Source organism: Marmota marmota, unplaced genomic scaffold, assembly GCF_001458135.2.
Source record: "Marmota marmota marmota unplaced genomic scaffold, marMar, whole genome shotgun sequence".
In the NCBI taxonomy this organism is placed as follows: domain Eukaryota; kingdom Metazoa; phylum Chordata; class Mammalia; order Rodentia; family Sciuridae; genus Marmota; species Marmota marmota.
The window spans coordinates 808,737-824,999 of record NW_026000205.1 but is presented as its reverse complement, the minus strand read 5'-3'; the positions used below and the strand labels follow the sequence as shown (position 1 = coordinate 824,999).

The 16,263-nt window shown below is 56.9% G+C and overlaps 1 protein-coding gene across 10 annotated transcripts in view; it reads left to right on the top strand.

Moving 5' to 3' along the window:
* Nucleotides 1-16,263, top strand: part of Myh14 (myosin heavy chain 14) — a 72,450-nt gene that overhangs the window by 31,588 nt on the left and 24,599 nt on the right. For 4 of the 10 annotated variants that reach the window (XM_048790477.1, XM_048790476.1, XM_048790475.1 and 1 more), the window contains 16 exons: nt 2,051-2,173; nt 3,531-3,718; nt 3,893-4,014; nt 4,631-4,700; nt 4,848-5,008; nt 5,742-5,850; nt 6,970-7,101; nt 8,100-8,306; nt 9,313-9,450; nt 10,720-10,843; nt 11,322-11,493; nt 12,769-12,981; nt 13,416-13,560; nt 13,957-14,163; nt 15,508-15,612; nt 15,696-15,764. In XM_048790477.1, coding sequence (XP_048646434.1) covers nt 2,051-2,173; nt 3,531-3,718; nt 3,893-4,014; nt 4,631-4,700; nt 4,848-5,008; nt 5,742-5,850; nt 6,970-7,101; nt 8,100-8,306; nt 9,313-9,450; nt 10,720-10,843; nt 11,322-11,493; nt 12,769-12,981; nt 13,416-13,560; nt 13,957-14,163; nt 15,508-15,612; nt 15,696-15,764 — 2,285 coding nt within the window. Of the gene's footprint in view, nt 1-2,050; nt 2,174-3,530; nt 3,719-3,892; nt 4,015-4,630; nt 4,701-4,847; nt 5,009-5,741; nt 5,851-6,969; nt 7,102-8,099; nt 8,307-9,312; nt 9,451-10,719; nt 10,844-11,321; nt 11,494-12,768; nt 12,982-13,415; nt 13,561-13,956; nt 14,164-15,507; nt 15,613-15,695; nt 15,849-16,263 lie in introns of all 10 variants that reach the window. The other 6 variants (XM_048790479.1, XM_048790478.1, XM_015496479.2 and 3 more) reach the window with 4 other exon arrangements.

Sequence of the window (16,263 nt, the reverse complement as noted above, 5' to 3'; positions counted from 1 at the left end):
AATGATATAAATAACTATTATACTGTATTCTTTAGAGAGTAATGGCACACACACCCCACCAAAAAAAAAAAAAAAACAAGCTGTAAATATTGATTATGGATTCAGGAGGTTTTCTCTGAATATTTTCAATCCACAGTTTGTTGAGTCCATGAATATAGAACCTGCAGATATGGAGAACAAGTTGCATATGGATATTCTAATGGAAGAGAGAAACTTATTTGTAGATCTATGTATAAACATATGTAGGAATACTTGTAGACAAACGTTCCCTAAAATAAATTAGGAGATTCTACTAAAAAGGGATTAATGACCACAAGAGAACCTAGAAAGGGATTCTGTAGGCTCATTGGCTTTGGGTCTTTGCTTTCTTCACTTGATTACAAAGTCCCCTCCCAGCCCCTGAGGAGGAGAGGAACCACAGGCTGAGATATGGTTTGCCGGGGTTTTCCTGCTCTAACAAGGAAAGAGTTTGGCCATCCATGTGCTTGGGGGCATCGGCAGCAATGTCAGGTGCCTTCATAGCAGGATCCTGACCTTCACCAGGTGTTTTGTCTGCTGTCCTCATCTTGAGGGCAGGTTTGAGAAATGATTTTATAAACTGGCAGAACCAGCATTTTGATTTTGAATTTGTGAATTTGCCATAACCTTTTAACTGATCTGGAGAGTGTAGCTGTAGAAGTACCAGCCCGTGCAATTAGGCAAGAAAACAAAATAAGTGAGGTGAGTTGCTTCTAGAAAAAAGAGCACACAATGCCTTGATCTTGTGAGCTGTTGTCATCAAGAAGAATTTGATTTTTGTGTCTCGTATTGTTTACACCAGAGAGTGAAAAGCAGCATTTGATATTCAGATTCTGCTATGAAAATCATCTCTGAAAATCTCCCCTGCTATTCTTTAAAACAGGTGCCCCCTCAAGGATACACAAATCCCCCAGTGAGCCCACATTTTTCACATCCAGTGTGTGCCTGGCTCATGAGAGAAAGTGGAGGCTGTGAAGCTTCCTGAATCCAGGTTGGGAGCTGGTATAGTCGCACTTCCTCCAAGCTCTCCTAAACAAAGGCACTCATGAGGCCAGTCCAGATTCAAAGCGTTAGACGTCACAGGCAAAGGATTCCAAGTGAGGGAGGGAATGGAATTGGGGCCATTTTGGGTATTCATGTCTAGTGTAGCAGCCTGGATCATGAATTGGGCATACTGCATCCTGGCAGCCAGGGGAAAGGTAGATGAGATAAGCTGTCCTCTGAGCGGCTGAACTAACAAGTGTGCTGGGAGCATCAAGTTAGTTCTTGAGCTTCCTGGAAGCCTGGGGAAATGGGAGATATATCGCCATCTGTCCTAGCTGGCGACCTCATGCTGGGATCACAAAATCTGACTATGCCAGTAATTTAAGAAAATGACAAAGCACAAAAACACACAGAAGAACCTTTTCAATAATGGTAAGGAGTTGGCTCTGTGACCTTAGGGGTCCATGGAAAGAGAGAGAGCCACCAGAATTCTTTATTCTTATATAGGGGACACACAAGGGCAGGTTCCATGTCCCAAAAAGGGCAAAGGTAGGATTACAAAGGAACAGGTGAGGGTAGCTCATCCCCATGGGTGACGCCTACACCTGGAGCCACATTGTCATATGAGCTGGGGTAACGCCCAAGTTCCTGGGACCTGGCACTGCACCGCCAGACTGCAGGCAATAATTGGTCAGAAGCCAGTGCATCGGGACTTAAAGGCATCTGCATCCAGGGCAGCTCCTGACAGAGATCCCTATTAAAAACAGACAGACACAGCCTCTAGGAAGAGAGAGTTTTCCCCTCATGCTCAAGGCCCATAGAGGACATTCATCCTGTCAGCCAACACCGATTCCCTCAGTGGGTAGATATAAAGGTGAACAGGACTTGAAAATCTCACGGCCAACATTCAGGCTTCCCACCTGCTCCGCTCTGTGCTCTTGACTAACGACCTCTCCTCTCTTTCTTCATGCCATCTTCTCTCCCTCCATGCATCTCTCTGCCATCTCTCTGCCATCTCCCCTCCCTCTCATCTGCCCTCACTCCCCAGAACATGGGGGCCTCCAGCAGCTCTCCTTCCTTGGCTCCTTCCCCCCGTCACCCCCAGGATCTGCAGGGAGGCGCGGCTCGGACACTCCTCTGCCAGGGGGTGGGTGTCCCTGTGCATCGACGGGTGAGGCTGCTGGACAGGGAGGGTGGACTGTTGGGCTGGGGACCAGGTTTGAGCACCATCCAGCCCCTCTCCTCTCTGTTGGAGGTCTCTCCCTCCTGCTCCCCCCCAGGCCGGCCCCCTCTGCAGTTTCCAGTGTCTAACTGACCCTCAAGGAAAGTACAGACAAGCATGGTAAAGCTGTGGGTTTTTTGTTTTTAATTTTTCATTTGTTCTTTTAGTTGTGTTTCTTGAACACTTACTATGTGCTGTTCATGATATGAAGCTCTCTTATGATCGACACCCAGAATCCTCCTCACAACCCAGTGAGGAGGATGTTAGGACTGTTACCCCCATTATGCAAATGAGGAAACTGAAACACAGAAAAAGGTTAAGTAACTTGCCCAAAGTCACACAGCCGCTAAGTGGCGGAGCTGGGATTTGAACACAGAACCTTACTTCTTCCCTATGCTCTAAGCACTTGATAATTATCATTTTGAAAATGACTGAAAGCATGAGAGTGGGGGAGAGTTGAACCCAGGGAGGAACAAGTCACACTCCAGGCCCTGCCCTAAGGCTGGATTATCCAGTTGACCACTGATGGCCTTTAGGTGGGTTGAGTTTCGCAGGACGTCAGATTCTGCCCGGCTGCAGGTTTCTGAGAACCCGGCCTGATTCAGTGCACAGAATGTGAGATGACACAGAAGAAAGGTGTGTCGGGTTTATGTTACTAGCTGAAATGGACTCGCCAAGTGGCAACAGAGGTCAAAGGTTACTGAGAAATTGAAGCTTTCTAGAAAAGGAGCTTAGAGGGAAGCACTGTGCCCTGTTCAGAGGTCACACGTGACAACTGTCTTTATCACATTTTCAAGGTGTCACTGTTCCATGCTCCTGCAACTGCACTGGGGTTGCTCTCCCTGTTTCCCTCTCTGGGCCTCAGTTTCCTCCTCTGTAAAATGGGAGTGACCCTAGGCTTACACGCAGCTGTGTGTGAACTGCTCTGAGCACAACCAGGGAGAGTCTCTACAAGTTGTAGGTGAGGGGCATCCTAAGGCGCATCGTCAGACGCCGCGTGTCTGATGAAGAAAGCATCTCATCCTTGAGAAGAGGGATCTGAGATCCCGGGGAGCCTGGAGAGGGCGCACACTGAATCTTCTGAGCCGTGTGACCTTGTGCACAGTCTCTGGTCTCTCTGAGCCTCAATCTGCCCTTCTATCCAATGGGGCTGACAAGAGCCACCTCCCGGGCTGTGTGCCCTGGGCATTTATGATGATATGAAATGATAAAGTTCCAGGGCCCATAAAGAGTAAGGCCCTGGCCTTTGCCAGCGCAGCTCCTTCAAGCTGACCGGACTCCCCCTCTCTGTTTCCGCCGCCCACAGTGGAGGGCATCGTGGGGCTGGAACAGGTGAGCAGCCTCGGGGACGGCCCTCCAGGCGGCCGCCCCCGCCGCGGCATGTTCCGGACGGTGGGACAGCTCTACAAGGAATCCCTGAGCCGCCTCATGGCCACGCTCAGCAACACCAACCCCAGCTTTGTTCGCTGCATCGTCCCCAACCACGAGAAGAGGGTGAGTGCTCCCGCGCAGGGAGGCAGGACGGCCCCATGGGGGTAAAGGCCCGGGCTGGTCCTGGGCCGCACCTACACGGGATCCGTTTTCGATCCGCCGCCCGCTGGTTCTGCCCGGCGCGTGGCACCCCCTTGTGGCCGCCGCCGACCCCGCGTGTCCGCTCCCTCTCCGCAGGCCGGGAAGCTGGAGCCGCGGCTGGTGCTGGACCAGCTGCGCTGCAATGGCGTCCTGGAGGGCATCCGCATCTGCCGCCAGGGCTTCCCCAACCGCATCCTCTTCCAGGAGTTCCGGCAGCGGTGAGTGGGCTGGCCCGTGGCGGGGCTGAGTGGCGCGCAGGTGTGGGAGCCCCCGCAGCTTCAGTATCCGCAAAGCTACTTCTGAAGTGGGGCCGTTGGGGCCAGGGACACACTGAGTCCCTGTGTCCTCCTCCGTGAATTGGGAGGACAGTACCCATTCAGTTGCCCTCCATACAAAGCACGCAGAACGCTTAGGGACCTGGGCATGTCGTGCCTCTGTTGGGACCAGGGACCCTGAATCATGACTGAACTCACCCCAGCGTGTCGCAGCCTGCGCTTTAACACGGAAGCAGAACAGGCTGGAGTCTGATAAGCAAGGGTAACAAAAAGTGTGCTCCCCCAAGCCACAGAGAGCGCGTCACCCCTTAAACAGAACGCGTGCTGCATGGAGCCCTGGAAACGTTCTAGTAGCCACGTTTTTAAAAAGTAAAAGCAACAGGCAAGACTGGCTTTAACACTCTTACCTAACCCGGTGCATCCGAAGATTTTAACATGTGATCAATATGAAAAAAAAATTAGCTGTGGGGTATTTTGCACAACTGCTTTCCTGGCCAGTTTAGGAAATCTAGTCTTGGTGGCTAGAACGCTGTTCCTCTGCCCTCCCTGCCCACCACAGGTATGAGATCCTGACGCCCAACGCCATTCCCAAGGGCTTTATGGATGGGAAGCAGGCCTGTGAGAAGATGGTGAGTGTGCGGCAGCAGGGAGCTGTGCCCACCCACTTGCCCACATAGGGACCCAGACACAGGAGGGGGAACTGGGACCTCCCCTCCCCCACCTCCTGATCCTCCCCTTCTTCTCCCCCGCCCCATTGACCCCTTCATCCCTCACAGATCCAGGCCCTAGAACTGGACCCCAACCTCTACCGTGTGGGACAGAGCAAGATCTTCTTCCGGGCAGGGGTTCTGGCCCAGCTGGAAGAGGAACGGGACCTGAAGGTCACCGACATCATCGTATCCTTCCAGGCAGCTGCCCGGGGATACCTGGCTCGCAGGTGGGGGTCTTGCCGTTCCTCAGGAACCTGTTGGCTGAGGGCAGGTCAGGGAGAGGTTGACCAGATGACCCTAAGTGTATATATGTGTGTGTGTGTGTGGTGGGGGGGGGGGGGGACACAAAGGTGGAAGGACTCAGGGGAGTTTTGCCCTGGCTTCTTGGTCCTGTGGCCAAGTGCTGTTGAAGACAGCGGAGTGGCCCAGCCCTCCTGGGTTTGCATGGGTCTTGATTTCCCAGGATGCAGGACTCTCAGGTTTGAAGCAAAGAAGGCCTGGGGTAAAGGCCCTTGGTGCGGGGCCTGGCATGTGTTAGGATGCAGGAAGTTTGGGGGTGCCTCCTGCCCCCTTAAAGGTGGCTCAGAGAATGCAGAGCATAGCAGAAGAGGGAATCCCAAACACCAGGCTGGGGGGCACTGGGGAGCCAGGGAGGGCTGGGATCAGGGAGGGCCAGCTCTGGATGGAGGAAGATCCCTCTGAGGGCCTGCTGGGGTGGACACAGGGGAGAGGGTGGGAGATGGGAGGCGGGGGAAGAGGTGGGGAAGGGGCTAGGTCAGGAGGATGTCACCTGAACTGGGACTGGGGCTCTGGGCCAGGCAGAGAGAGCTGAGGACAGGAGGACTAACGAGACCCACCTACAGCAGAACAGGCCGCACACCCTGGGCATTTAGGAATGGGCAGGAGGAAGGAGCTCCAGCCCCTTGCTAAAGGGACTCTCCATCGCCTATCCCCGCCCAGGGCCTTCCAGAGGCGCCAGCAGCAGCAGAGCGCCCTGAGGGTGATGCAGAGGAACTGTGCGGCCTACCTCAAGCTGAGGCACTGGCAGTGGTGGCGGCTCTTCATCAAGGTGAGGGCAGCTGGAGGGTGGGGGGCTGAGTGGCCGGATGACAGTGTCTACCTGGACAGTGACTTCTTCCATTCAAGCCTCAGATTTCTGTATCTGTAGAATCCGTGCAACCTTTGTTAACCAGGTTTTTTTTTTTTTTGTTTGTTTGTTTGTTTTAGTTGTGCATGGACAGAATGCCTTTATTTGTTTTTTATTTTTATGTGGTGCTGAGGATTGAACCCAGTGCCTCACACATGCTAGGCAAGTGCTCTGCCACTGAGCCACAACCTCAGCCCTACCCAGGATTTTTTAAGTAGCAAGTGACAAGAAAATCTGACTCAAGCCAACATGGTTAAAAGATACAGGGAAGCTTCAGTTACAGCTGGATCCAGGGCAGAAGGAGCCCGCCTGAGCTTGTTGTTTAGGGTTGTCAATGAGATTTTAATCAGGTCCAGTGGGAAGATATCAAGCAGAGTTGTGTAAAACTGAATAGAAAACAAGAGAACCAAAATTGCCAGAGTGCATCCCACTTAGCAAGGCCGGAGCAGTTTGGTGAGACTCTGGTTGCAGTTACGTGGTGCAGACCCTGCACCTGTCCCTCCCACCTACATCAGGCAAAGTAAAGTGCATCTCCCACTCTGGACTTTGGGTTTAGGACACTGCACAGAGGAGCAGGGGCCACAGGCCACAGAGGATGACTTCAGGGGGAAAACAAATGTGTTAATGCACTTAATGGGGCTTGCTATGTCCCTGTCAACGTTTTACACTCTTTAGAAGGGGTAACTTATTTATTCATTTATTTTTGTACCAGGAATTGAACCCAGGGGCACTCAGCCACTGAGCCACATCCCCAGCCCCCTTTTGTATTTTATTAGAGATAGGGTCTCACTGAGATGCTTAGGGCCTTGCTAAGTTGCAAGGCTCCTGCCTCAGTCTCCCGAGTTACCGGGATTACAGGGGTGCGCCACGGCGTGCAGCCTACAAAGAGGATAATCGGAGCACCCTGTGAAGTAGGGGCCGTTAGATGGACGAGGAAGCAGGTGGGGGCTTCCCACAGCACCAGGAATGCTTAGCCCCTGGGCCTCCAAGCGGCCTCCCACCATGGGAGCCACCAATCCATCACCCCTCCCCTCTCTCTAGGTGAAGCCACTGCTGCAGGTGACACGGCAGGACGAGGTGCTGCAGGCGCGGGCCCAGGAGCTGCAGAAAGTGCAAGAGCTGCAGCAACAGAGCGCCCGGGAAGTAGGGGAGCTCCAGGGCCGAGTCGCACAGGTGAGGGGCGGGTGGTGGGCGGGGCCACCGGGGCGTGGTCAAGAGAGCGACGGGGCAGGGCCACAGGAAAGGAGGACGGGGCGGCCAGCTGTGAAGGGCGGAGCTTCTGCTCCAGCCCCAGTGCAGGACGGGGCTGCCAGGAGAACTGTGGGGCACAGCAGGGTGGACTGCAGCTGTGCAGCGCCCTGAGGGCCGAACTGCAGTCTGGGGTCAGATTGGGGTCGCAGAGTCCGCAGAGGTGGGATGGGAGGACAGTAAGGTGGTGGAGTTCTAAACTGTTTCCCGCATGTTTCCTATCTAAAATGCTTCTGGGGTAGTTTTCTGTCGGTTTTTTATTTTTATTTTTCATTTTTGGTCCCAGGCATTAAGCCACCGAGCACTTACCCACCGAGCCACGTCCCCAGCCCTTTTTTGTATTTTATCTCTAGAGACAGGGTCTCGCTGAGTTGCTGAGGCTGAGTTTTGAACTCGAGATCCCCCTGCCTCAACCTTCAGAGCCGCTGGGATTACAGGCGTGCGCCACCGCGCGGGGCTCTGTTGACTTTTTCTGAATTATTTTGGTTGGGTCGCGGTCGGAGTTAGTTGATTAAATGAAAGGCGAGGTGGGACCGGCTCTCGCTGGGTTAGCTGGAGTCTGTACTGAAAGGGGAGGGACTGGCCAGGAGTCCTGAGGAAGGGGCTGGAGAGAAAAAATCCAGGACGGAGAGGATGAGATCTGAACCTGCGGGGCTGTGGGGACAGGGAGGAGGGGCCAGGGCAGCGTCTAGGACAGGAGGGACAGAGCTGGGGACCGATGGGCGGTGGGAGGTGGAGAGGGAGATGCAGATGCGCGGCCTCCCTGGTGATAGGAAGGTCCTTCTGAGAGGGGGACCCGAGGAGGCGCCTCCCACCCACTCCTGCCCCCAAAGCAAGTTCGGTAACAGGAAGGTCCTGGCGCTCCACGAAGGGCCACCTTGGGAGCCCTGCCTGCCGACCGCTGACCTCTCGCCGCTTCCCAGCTGGAGGAGGAGCGAACCCGCCTGGCGGAGCAGCTGCGGGCGGAGGCAGAACTGTGCGCCGAGGCTGAGGAGACGCGGGGGCGGCTGGCAGCCCGAAAGCAGGAGCTGGAGCTGGTGGTGTCGGAGCTGGAGGCCCGCGTGGGCGAGGAGGAGGAGTGCGGCCGCCAACTGCAGGCGGAGAAGAGGAGGCTGCAGCAGCACATCCAGGTCTGGCCTCGACTTCCCGCCATCTCCCTGGACCCTTCTGTCTACCCCAACCGCCTTTGCTTCTATATATCATGTTTCTTTTGCCATGAATTTACAGAAAAAAAGTCAGCTCCAAATGACTTTTTTAGGGTAGACCCTAAAACATGTAAGCTTCAGGTATGGCTGGGTCCAGGCACTCAAGTGATATCCTCAACACTCCGCCTCTCTCCATCTCCTGCGTTCACAGGCAGCTTCACTTCCGTGGCTCCTCGTCAAGATTTAGTGTGTTTCACCCTCAAGGCCTGTCTCAACTTGGACGCTGTGTTTTCACTGGAAACATTTGATCTATACTTACATTTCAAATCTTCTACAGTTTAAAAAAGTAGATTCACAAACCCAGCTTGTTCCAGACACTTTAGATTTTTCATAGTGTCTGGTCTTAAGTTTCAAATAAACAAAGTCGAAAATTTGGTTCCCCAGCCACAATGGCCACATCCGACAAGAGCTGTGTGGCGTTTTAATGGCCTCCTCTTCAACTCCTTGGTGGGGGAGGGACCGTGCCCTAGAATTTGGGGACACTGAACTCAGGGTACCTGAAAGATTGCAGGGACAGACCAGATTGACAGCAGCTCATGAGTCATAAATACAGCTCCCTAGAATCATTTCATGGCAGGGAACTGACACATCCTCTCAGGGTTAGGCTGCAAGTGCCGGGTCCCCTGATCAGGAGGGGAGATGGCTAGGGAGCAGAGTGGTCAGTACCCGTCTACATGATTTGTGTGTGTCTTTATTATGCTTACCGGCCTCGATCTGCATCCCCCAGTGCACTCGGGGGGAATGTGATTTCCATTGTCCCTCCCAGGGCTTAGGGCAGCCCTGGGGCTCCCCAGGCCTTAGATGCGCTTGTGAACCAGTGAAGGAAGTGGGGAGGGCAGTGAGGATTTGGCGCTGCCCAGGGCATGGACCTGTCTGCACCACAAGGCCCAGAGGTCTTCAGGCCGCCCTGCCCACTCCCTTCTCCCTCCAGGAGCTAGAGACCCACCTGGAGGCGGAGGAGGGGGCTCGGCAGAAGCTGCAGCTGGAGAAGGTGACGACAGAGGCGAAGCTGAAGAAGTTTGAGGAGGACCTGCTGCTCTTGGAGGATCAGAATGCCAAGCTGAGCAAGGTGGGGCCCTGGGAGCTGGGGGTGGGGTCAGGGTGTCTGCCAGGTGACAGGGATGAAGAATTGGGGTCCAGGTGCTAGAACGAGCTCTGGACACCTATAAGCAAAACCCAAACAGCCGTAGAGAAAAGTGCTTCTCCTATACCTTAAACCATCTCTCGGCCGGGCGTGGTGGTACACGCCTGTAATCCCAGTGATGTGGGAGGCTGAAGCAGGAGGACTGCAAGTTCAAAGCCAGCCTCAGCAATTTAGCAAGGCCCTAAACAACTTAGCGAGATCCTGTCTCAAAATAAAACTCTTCAGGGCTGGGGATGTGGCTCGGTGGCTAAGCGCCCTGGATTCAATCCCATCGCAACAACAGAAACAAAAATGCTGCGGAAATTGGGCCGGCTGGGCTCAGCCTCAGGCTGAGGTGCGCCAGAGGCCAGCAGCAACCTGGGCTCTCTCTTCTCATGGGAGAAGGACGAGACCAGGTCACACCAGACCTCACAGCACCTCTAACCTCCCACCTGCACTGCATTCACCACCTCTTTGGCTAGAACAAGTCACATGGCCAAACCCAGTCTGGATGGGACTGGGAGTTACATCCCACGGACTGTGCAGAGCAACAGGTCCAGGGTGGAGGTGTAGAGCAGTGTGACAGGAAGACAGTGTGGGGACCACCTACCCAGCTCTGACCCTTTCTATTCTATTCTTCTCCCTTTTCTGTGTGCCGGGCAAGAGCTCCACCCTGAGCACCCCCCTTGTCCTGAAGGACAGTGCTAGCCCATTGCATGCATTTCCAAAACCACTCAGGGTTTGGAGAGCACTCCCCAGTCCACGGTCCTCAAACTCCAATGTGCACAGGAGTCGGGGGAGGAGCTCATTGAATGCAGATCCTGGTCCAGCTGGTCTGTAGGCCCCAGGCTCTGCATGCCCACCCAGGCACGCAGGTCCACAACCATCCTTTGAGTAGTGCAAGAATCCCGAATTCACACGCGAGTGCAGCCGACTGGGTGCCGGTGGCCATGGTGTTCATGTTAGCGATGGCTGGAGCAGCCTCAGTGTCCCTGAGTGGAACTAACAGTCACTGTCCTGCAGCTAACAGCCTTGAACTCGTGGGGGAGGGGATGAGCCCAGAGGCGCCAGGGAATAGGGCAAAGGAGGCAGGGGTGAGAGGAGGGCGACCAGGATGGTGATGCTCCAGACGCAGATGAGCATGGGAGAAGCCACTGGTGAGGACCTGTGTGGCTGGCACCGCTCCTGACCCCCTGGCCTCCCGCTACCCCTCAGGAGCGGCGGCTGCTGGAAGAGCGCCTGGCCGAGTTCTCCTCCCAGGCGGCCGAGGAGGAGGAGAAGGTCAAGAGCCTCAACAAGCTGCGACTCAAATATGAGGCCACAATTGCAGACATGGAGGGTGAGCGTCATGCACGTAGGGGGGGGGGGACTGAGGGCCGCGCATGCTCTAAGGGGACCTCAGGCAAGCCCCCTGCGCTGTGCACCCAGCGGTCACATCGTTTAAGTGTGGGAAAGCAGTCCCAGGACAGGAGGGCGTCCCAGTGCCCACGTTCCTAAGCATCTCAGATCCTACTCTCTCTCCCTCCCTGGGGAGCTGGCAGCTCCCACACTGTCCACCTGACTGTCCCTGTCTACCTCGCCATGTTGTCCCTCTGCCCCTCGCTGCTCGCTTTCAATCAGAAAGGAAACAGCATAGGGAGGAGGCCGGGCTCCTCAGAGGCGGGAGTGAGAACTCAGAGCTCAGGTCCGGCTGGGGTCTGGAGAAATTGGTCCCTGAGACCCGGGAGCCTGGAAGGAGGAGGTGGCTTCCGGGGAGGCTTGATCCCTGGCCACCTGAGTTTGGAGCTCGGGTGCATGGCCCCACCTCCCGCCTGCAGACCGCCTGCGGAAGGAGGAGAAGGGCCGCCAGGAGCTGGAGAAGCTGAAGCGGCGGCTGGATGGGGAGAGCTCCGAGCTGCAGGAGCAGATGGTGGAGCAGCAGCAGCGCGCTGAGGAGCTGCGGGCCCAGCTGGGCCGCAAGGAGGAGGAGCTGCAGGCGGCGCTGGCCAGGTGCGGGCGGGTGGGCGTGGCAGGGCCAGCAGCAGGGGCGCAGTGCGGACCCCGGGAGCTCTCCCCGCTGCGGGCAGACCCAGCCCCTCCCAGCTGCANCAGTGAGAAATACTGTTTCCATAAAAAAAAAAAAAAAAAAAAAAAAAGTTTGGAGCCTGCTGTATGCCACAGGCGCTCCTGGGGTTCCCAGTGTTTTTCTGCACTGGACTTCACGCAGGCTAAGACACCTTCGATTCTGGGTGTGACTCTCATTTCAGAGAGGTTAAAATGTGAAAAATGTGTGTTAGAATCACTACTACACTGTGTGTGTGTGTGTGCGCGCGCGCGCGCGTAAAAACGTGCTCCCTCGAGGCTGAATCCTGGCTCCTCCGCTCTCTGGACCCGTGACCTCAGCTGTCTAGCCTTGGTTTCTTCGTCTCTAAAACAGGGACAATTGCAGAAGCTGCCCTAGGGTTAGCGCGGGAAAGCACGCACCCCACACCTCCCTGGACACCGGGTGTTTTGGCTCCTACTTGTATTACTCTTGCTTGTTTTGGTTTGTGGTGGAATCCGCACAGCATCCGCCACTCCAAAGCGCACTCTGCAGTGTGGCGCAAGCACCCACGTTTCCATCACCCTGAAAGGAGAGGGGCTCACCCAGCCATCACTCCACCCTCCCTCTCCTCCCAACCCCACTCCCCACCACGGCTGCTCTATCCAGGTGGGGCTGGGCCTCGGGGCAGTTCCAAAGGTAGAAGCAAGCTCCCAGCATTCCTCTCCCCTCTGTGTCGCGAAGCTTGCAACAGCCCCATCCTCAGGCCTCTTTCAGCACAGGAGCCTGTGCTTCCGAGGTGCCATGCAGGCAGAAACAGGAACGGCAAGCCCGGCCTGAGTGGCACTGAGTGTTGAACCCCCAACAAGTACTGTCCCCGATGCAGAGTTCTGCAGGGGTGCTGCCCAGGGCCACGAGGGACCCTCTGGAGGGTCATGGGCCCGGACAGTGCTCTCCCCCTCGAGCCCCAGTTTCGTCCTCTGGCGGGAGCATTCCAAGAGACAATGAAGCAGAGGATGTAAGGGGGCTCTGCCAGCCTCACCTGTGATTACCATGGGTGACATTCCCACAGCACAGCGGGATAACTGAGGCCCAAGGACTGAGTCACGTGCCCATGGCAGAGCCGGGGTCTGAACCTAGGACTGGCCACTCCCCAAACCCAGAAATCTGGCCTCTCAGCCCCAGAAACCATCCCTCGCCTCTGCCTGCCCCTGTGCCACCCCCATGGTCCTTGTCACCTCCAGGGCAGAGGAGGAGGGCGGAGCCCGAGCCCAGCTGCTCAAGTCCCTGCGGGAGGCGCAGGCAGGCCTGGCCGAGGCCCAAGAGGACCTGGAGGCTGAGCGTGCAGCCAGGGCCAAGGCTGAGAAGCAGCGCCGCGACCTGGGCGAGGAGCTGGAGGCGCTCCGTGGTGAGCTGGAGGACACGCTGGACTCCACCAACGCGCAGCAGGAGCTCCGGTGAGGGGCAGGCGTTGGCACTGCCCGCCCTGGCTAGGCAGGGTGTGGGAGGAGGATGGAGAGCCAGGTCTTCACCTGCACCAGCTCTGTGCCAGCTTGGGCAGAGAGACAGACCCAGTCCAGGGCAACAGGTGCTTTAATGCAGTGACACGGCACGGGGAATAGTAAATGAAGGCCCAAAACCAGGTCTGTGGGAGACGGTCCAGAAAGACCTGCCTGAGGAGGGCCTTTTGAATAGGGCTTTGCATGACGAGTAGGAGTTCACATTCAGAGCCTCATGCCCGTGCAGCATCACCACCCAGATCTCCTGGGTGGTGTGGAGTGAGGCCTGTGCCTTCAGAGGAAGCAAGAACAGGAGCCACAGCCAGCTCCCCCAAAGACCTGCCACCCTCTATCCTGAGAGTCTGTCCCTGTCATCCTTCCCCCAACAAAAGGTCCAAGAGGGAACAGGAGGTGACCGAGCTGAAGAAGGCTCTGGAGGAGGAGACTCGCGTTCACGAGGTGGCGGTGCAGGAGCTGAGGCAGCGCCACGGCCAGGCTCTGGGGGAGCTGGCGGAGCAGCTGGAGCAGGCCCGGAGGGTGGGTTGGGGCTGGGCCGGGAGGGTGTGACCTGGGTTGGAGGAGGGTCACAACAGCCGTGCTGCCCACCTGGAGGGGCTCTGTGTTTGTAGGAGAGGAGAGTCAGCAGGTTCCACTCGTTCACGATCTGTCTCGGGGGAGCAGGGGCCCTGGGAAGGTGAAGGTGACCAGGGAAGGGTCCCAGAGCCAAGGTGCAGGTCTGTGATTTTAAACAGCTGTGGAGGGCTTCTGTGAGGAGGTGGCATCTGAGTAAAACCCAGGGAGGCGCGAGTAAGCCACCTCTGGAGCGGTGTGTTCCAGGCAGAGGAAACTGCCAGTGCAAAGGCCCTGGGACAGGCATGTCCTGGCCCGGTGGGGGGGATGCTCAGACACCTTGCCCGTCTCCTGCCCCAACAGGGCAAAGGTGCGTGGGAGAAGACCCGCTTGGCCCTGGAGGCAGAGGTGTCTGAGCTTCGGGCAGAGCTGAGCAGCCTGCAGACTGCCCGTCAGGAGGGTGAGCAGAGGAGACGCCGCTTGGAGTCCCAGCTGCAGGAAGTGCAGGGCCGGGCAGGCGACGGGGAGCGGGCACGAGTGGAGGCTGCTGAGAAGCTGCAGCGAGCCCAGGTGAGTGGGGTGGCCGGGTGGTGGTGGTGTCTGCTGTGTGACCTCAGAGAGATGCCTGCTCTCTCTGGGTTTGTGTTTGGTCCACATCAACCCTGTTGCCACTCCCAGCTCTTCACACATTGGTGGCTGGGAATTGGTGAGCAGTAACTGCATGTCCAACACTTTTAAGAGAGAAAACTGTTCACATCTTACCTCCCAGGAAGCTGGGGCCCGGAGAGTACCGTTGACTGCCCTTAGTCGCTCAGAACTGAAGTCCAGTCCCAGGCGTGCCTGACCCTTTGGAGTGTACCCTGCCAGAGCCCCAAGCGCTTCTTCTCTTTTCTGCCTTTGAATAATTCATAGTCTGATTAGAAAAGTCCAGAGGAGGGACACGAAGCAGCGTGAGCGCAGTAGCATTCTGCAGCCCTTCGAAGCAAAGCCCGTTTTTAAAAACTTCATTTTATTCTGTTTCAAACTGAACAGTCTATACCTGTTCGTTACTGAGAACACAGACAAACAAAACGAAGATGACTTGTAGCCCCAGCTCCTCCAGGGAAACCACCAGTACCGTGCAGTTTTAATTCCTGATTTAAGTGGTGTGATCAGTAGCTGGGTGTGGTGTCCCTCGCCTGTCATCCCGGCAGCTCGGGAGACAGAGGCAGGCGGATTGCAAGTTCGAGGCCGGCCTCTGCAATTTAGGAGGTCCTATCTTGAAATAAAAAGGGCTGGGGATGTGGCTCGGTGGTTAAGACCCCTGGGTTCACTCCCGGCTTTAAAAATAAAGGTCGTGGGTTGGTTCCCCGAAAACACTGGCCCCATTACATAAACGGGACTTGAGCATCCCGGAGTTGGATGTGAGTGGGGTCTGGAACCAGTCCCTGCCCAGGGGCACTCTCCAGTCCTCAGAGCTGCTCAGCCATCGCCACCATCTACCTCTACACATTGTCATTAGCCCCAGAAGGAACCCTAAGGTACTTGCTGCCACCCGTGGTCCTCACTGCCATCCGTGGTCCTCTGAGTCCTGCACGTGCAGCTACGACCCTGTCTCTGTGGCTCTTCCAAAGCTGAGCCACGAGCCACGTGGCCTGTTCCACGGCACATCCTAGGACTCCGTTGCTTTCTTGCTGGCTGACACCGGTGGCCCGGGTGGCCCAGGTGGCCCGGATCTCCTGCGCAGCCGTCCCGTTCATTGTCCGAGGGCGTTTGGGTCCAGGCTGCCGGGAGCCTCTCTCCCCGTCGGGCACCTCCTGGGAGCGGAATTGCTGCCCCCGCACTTGGTCTTGAACCCTCGGAGCTGCTGTTCCGAGGCGCCCTCGGACGTGTGGGTGAAGTCGCCAGGAGGCTTCACCGCCCTCTTCTCCACAGGCTGAGCTGGAGAACGTGTCGGGAGCCCTGAGCGAGGCCGAGTCCAAAGCCATCCGCCTGGGCAAGGAGCTGAGCAGCACAGAAGCCCAGCTGCACGACACCCAGGTGACGGCCCTTCCGCCCGGCGGCACCCTCCCCACCGCCCTTGTGCCGGCCACGCCTGACTTCTGTCATCTCTCCACCCACAGGAGCTGCTGCAGGAGGAGACCAGGGCGAAGCTGGCCCTGGGGTCCCGCGTGCGGGCCGTGGAGGCCGAGGTGGCCGGGCTGCGGGAGCAGCTGGAGGAGGAGGCCGCGGCCAGGGAGCGCACAGGCCGGGAGCTGCAGACGGCCCAGGCCCAGGTGGGTGACTCCAGCACCCCACAGGGAGGCACAGCGCCCCCCTCTGCCTGGGGTCCCCAGCTAAGGGACAGCCCGCCACCCACCTGCCGACTCCCCCTCACTCGCCCTTGGCCAGCTCCGTGTCCACCAAGCCCCAGCCCCGGTCATCCTGTCCCCTCCAGGCCCTCCTGGCCTCCAGTCTGCCCTTCCAGCTCATTCCCCATGCCCAGGGTCTCTTCCTGCACAGACTGGCCGGCCCTGCTCTGCTCCCAGTACCCCTGGACCAAGCCCCTCAGCTGGGCCCCTGAGGCTGGGACTCTCTTGACTCCTCACCAGATTTTCAGCCACTTCAAAGGGGAACTCCAGAGTTAGATCTGGGTCCCCAGCACAGCCCAACAAGCAGTCCAGGCCTCTAGAAATGCCTGTTAAATGATTG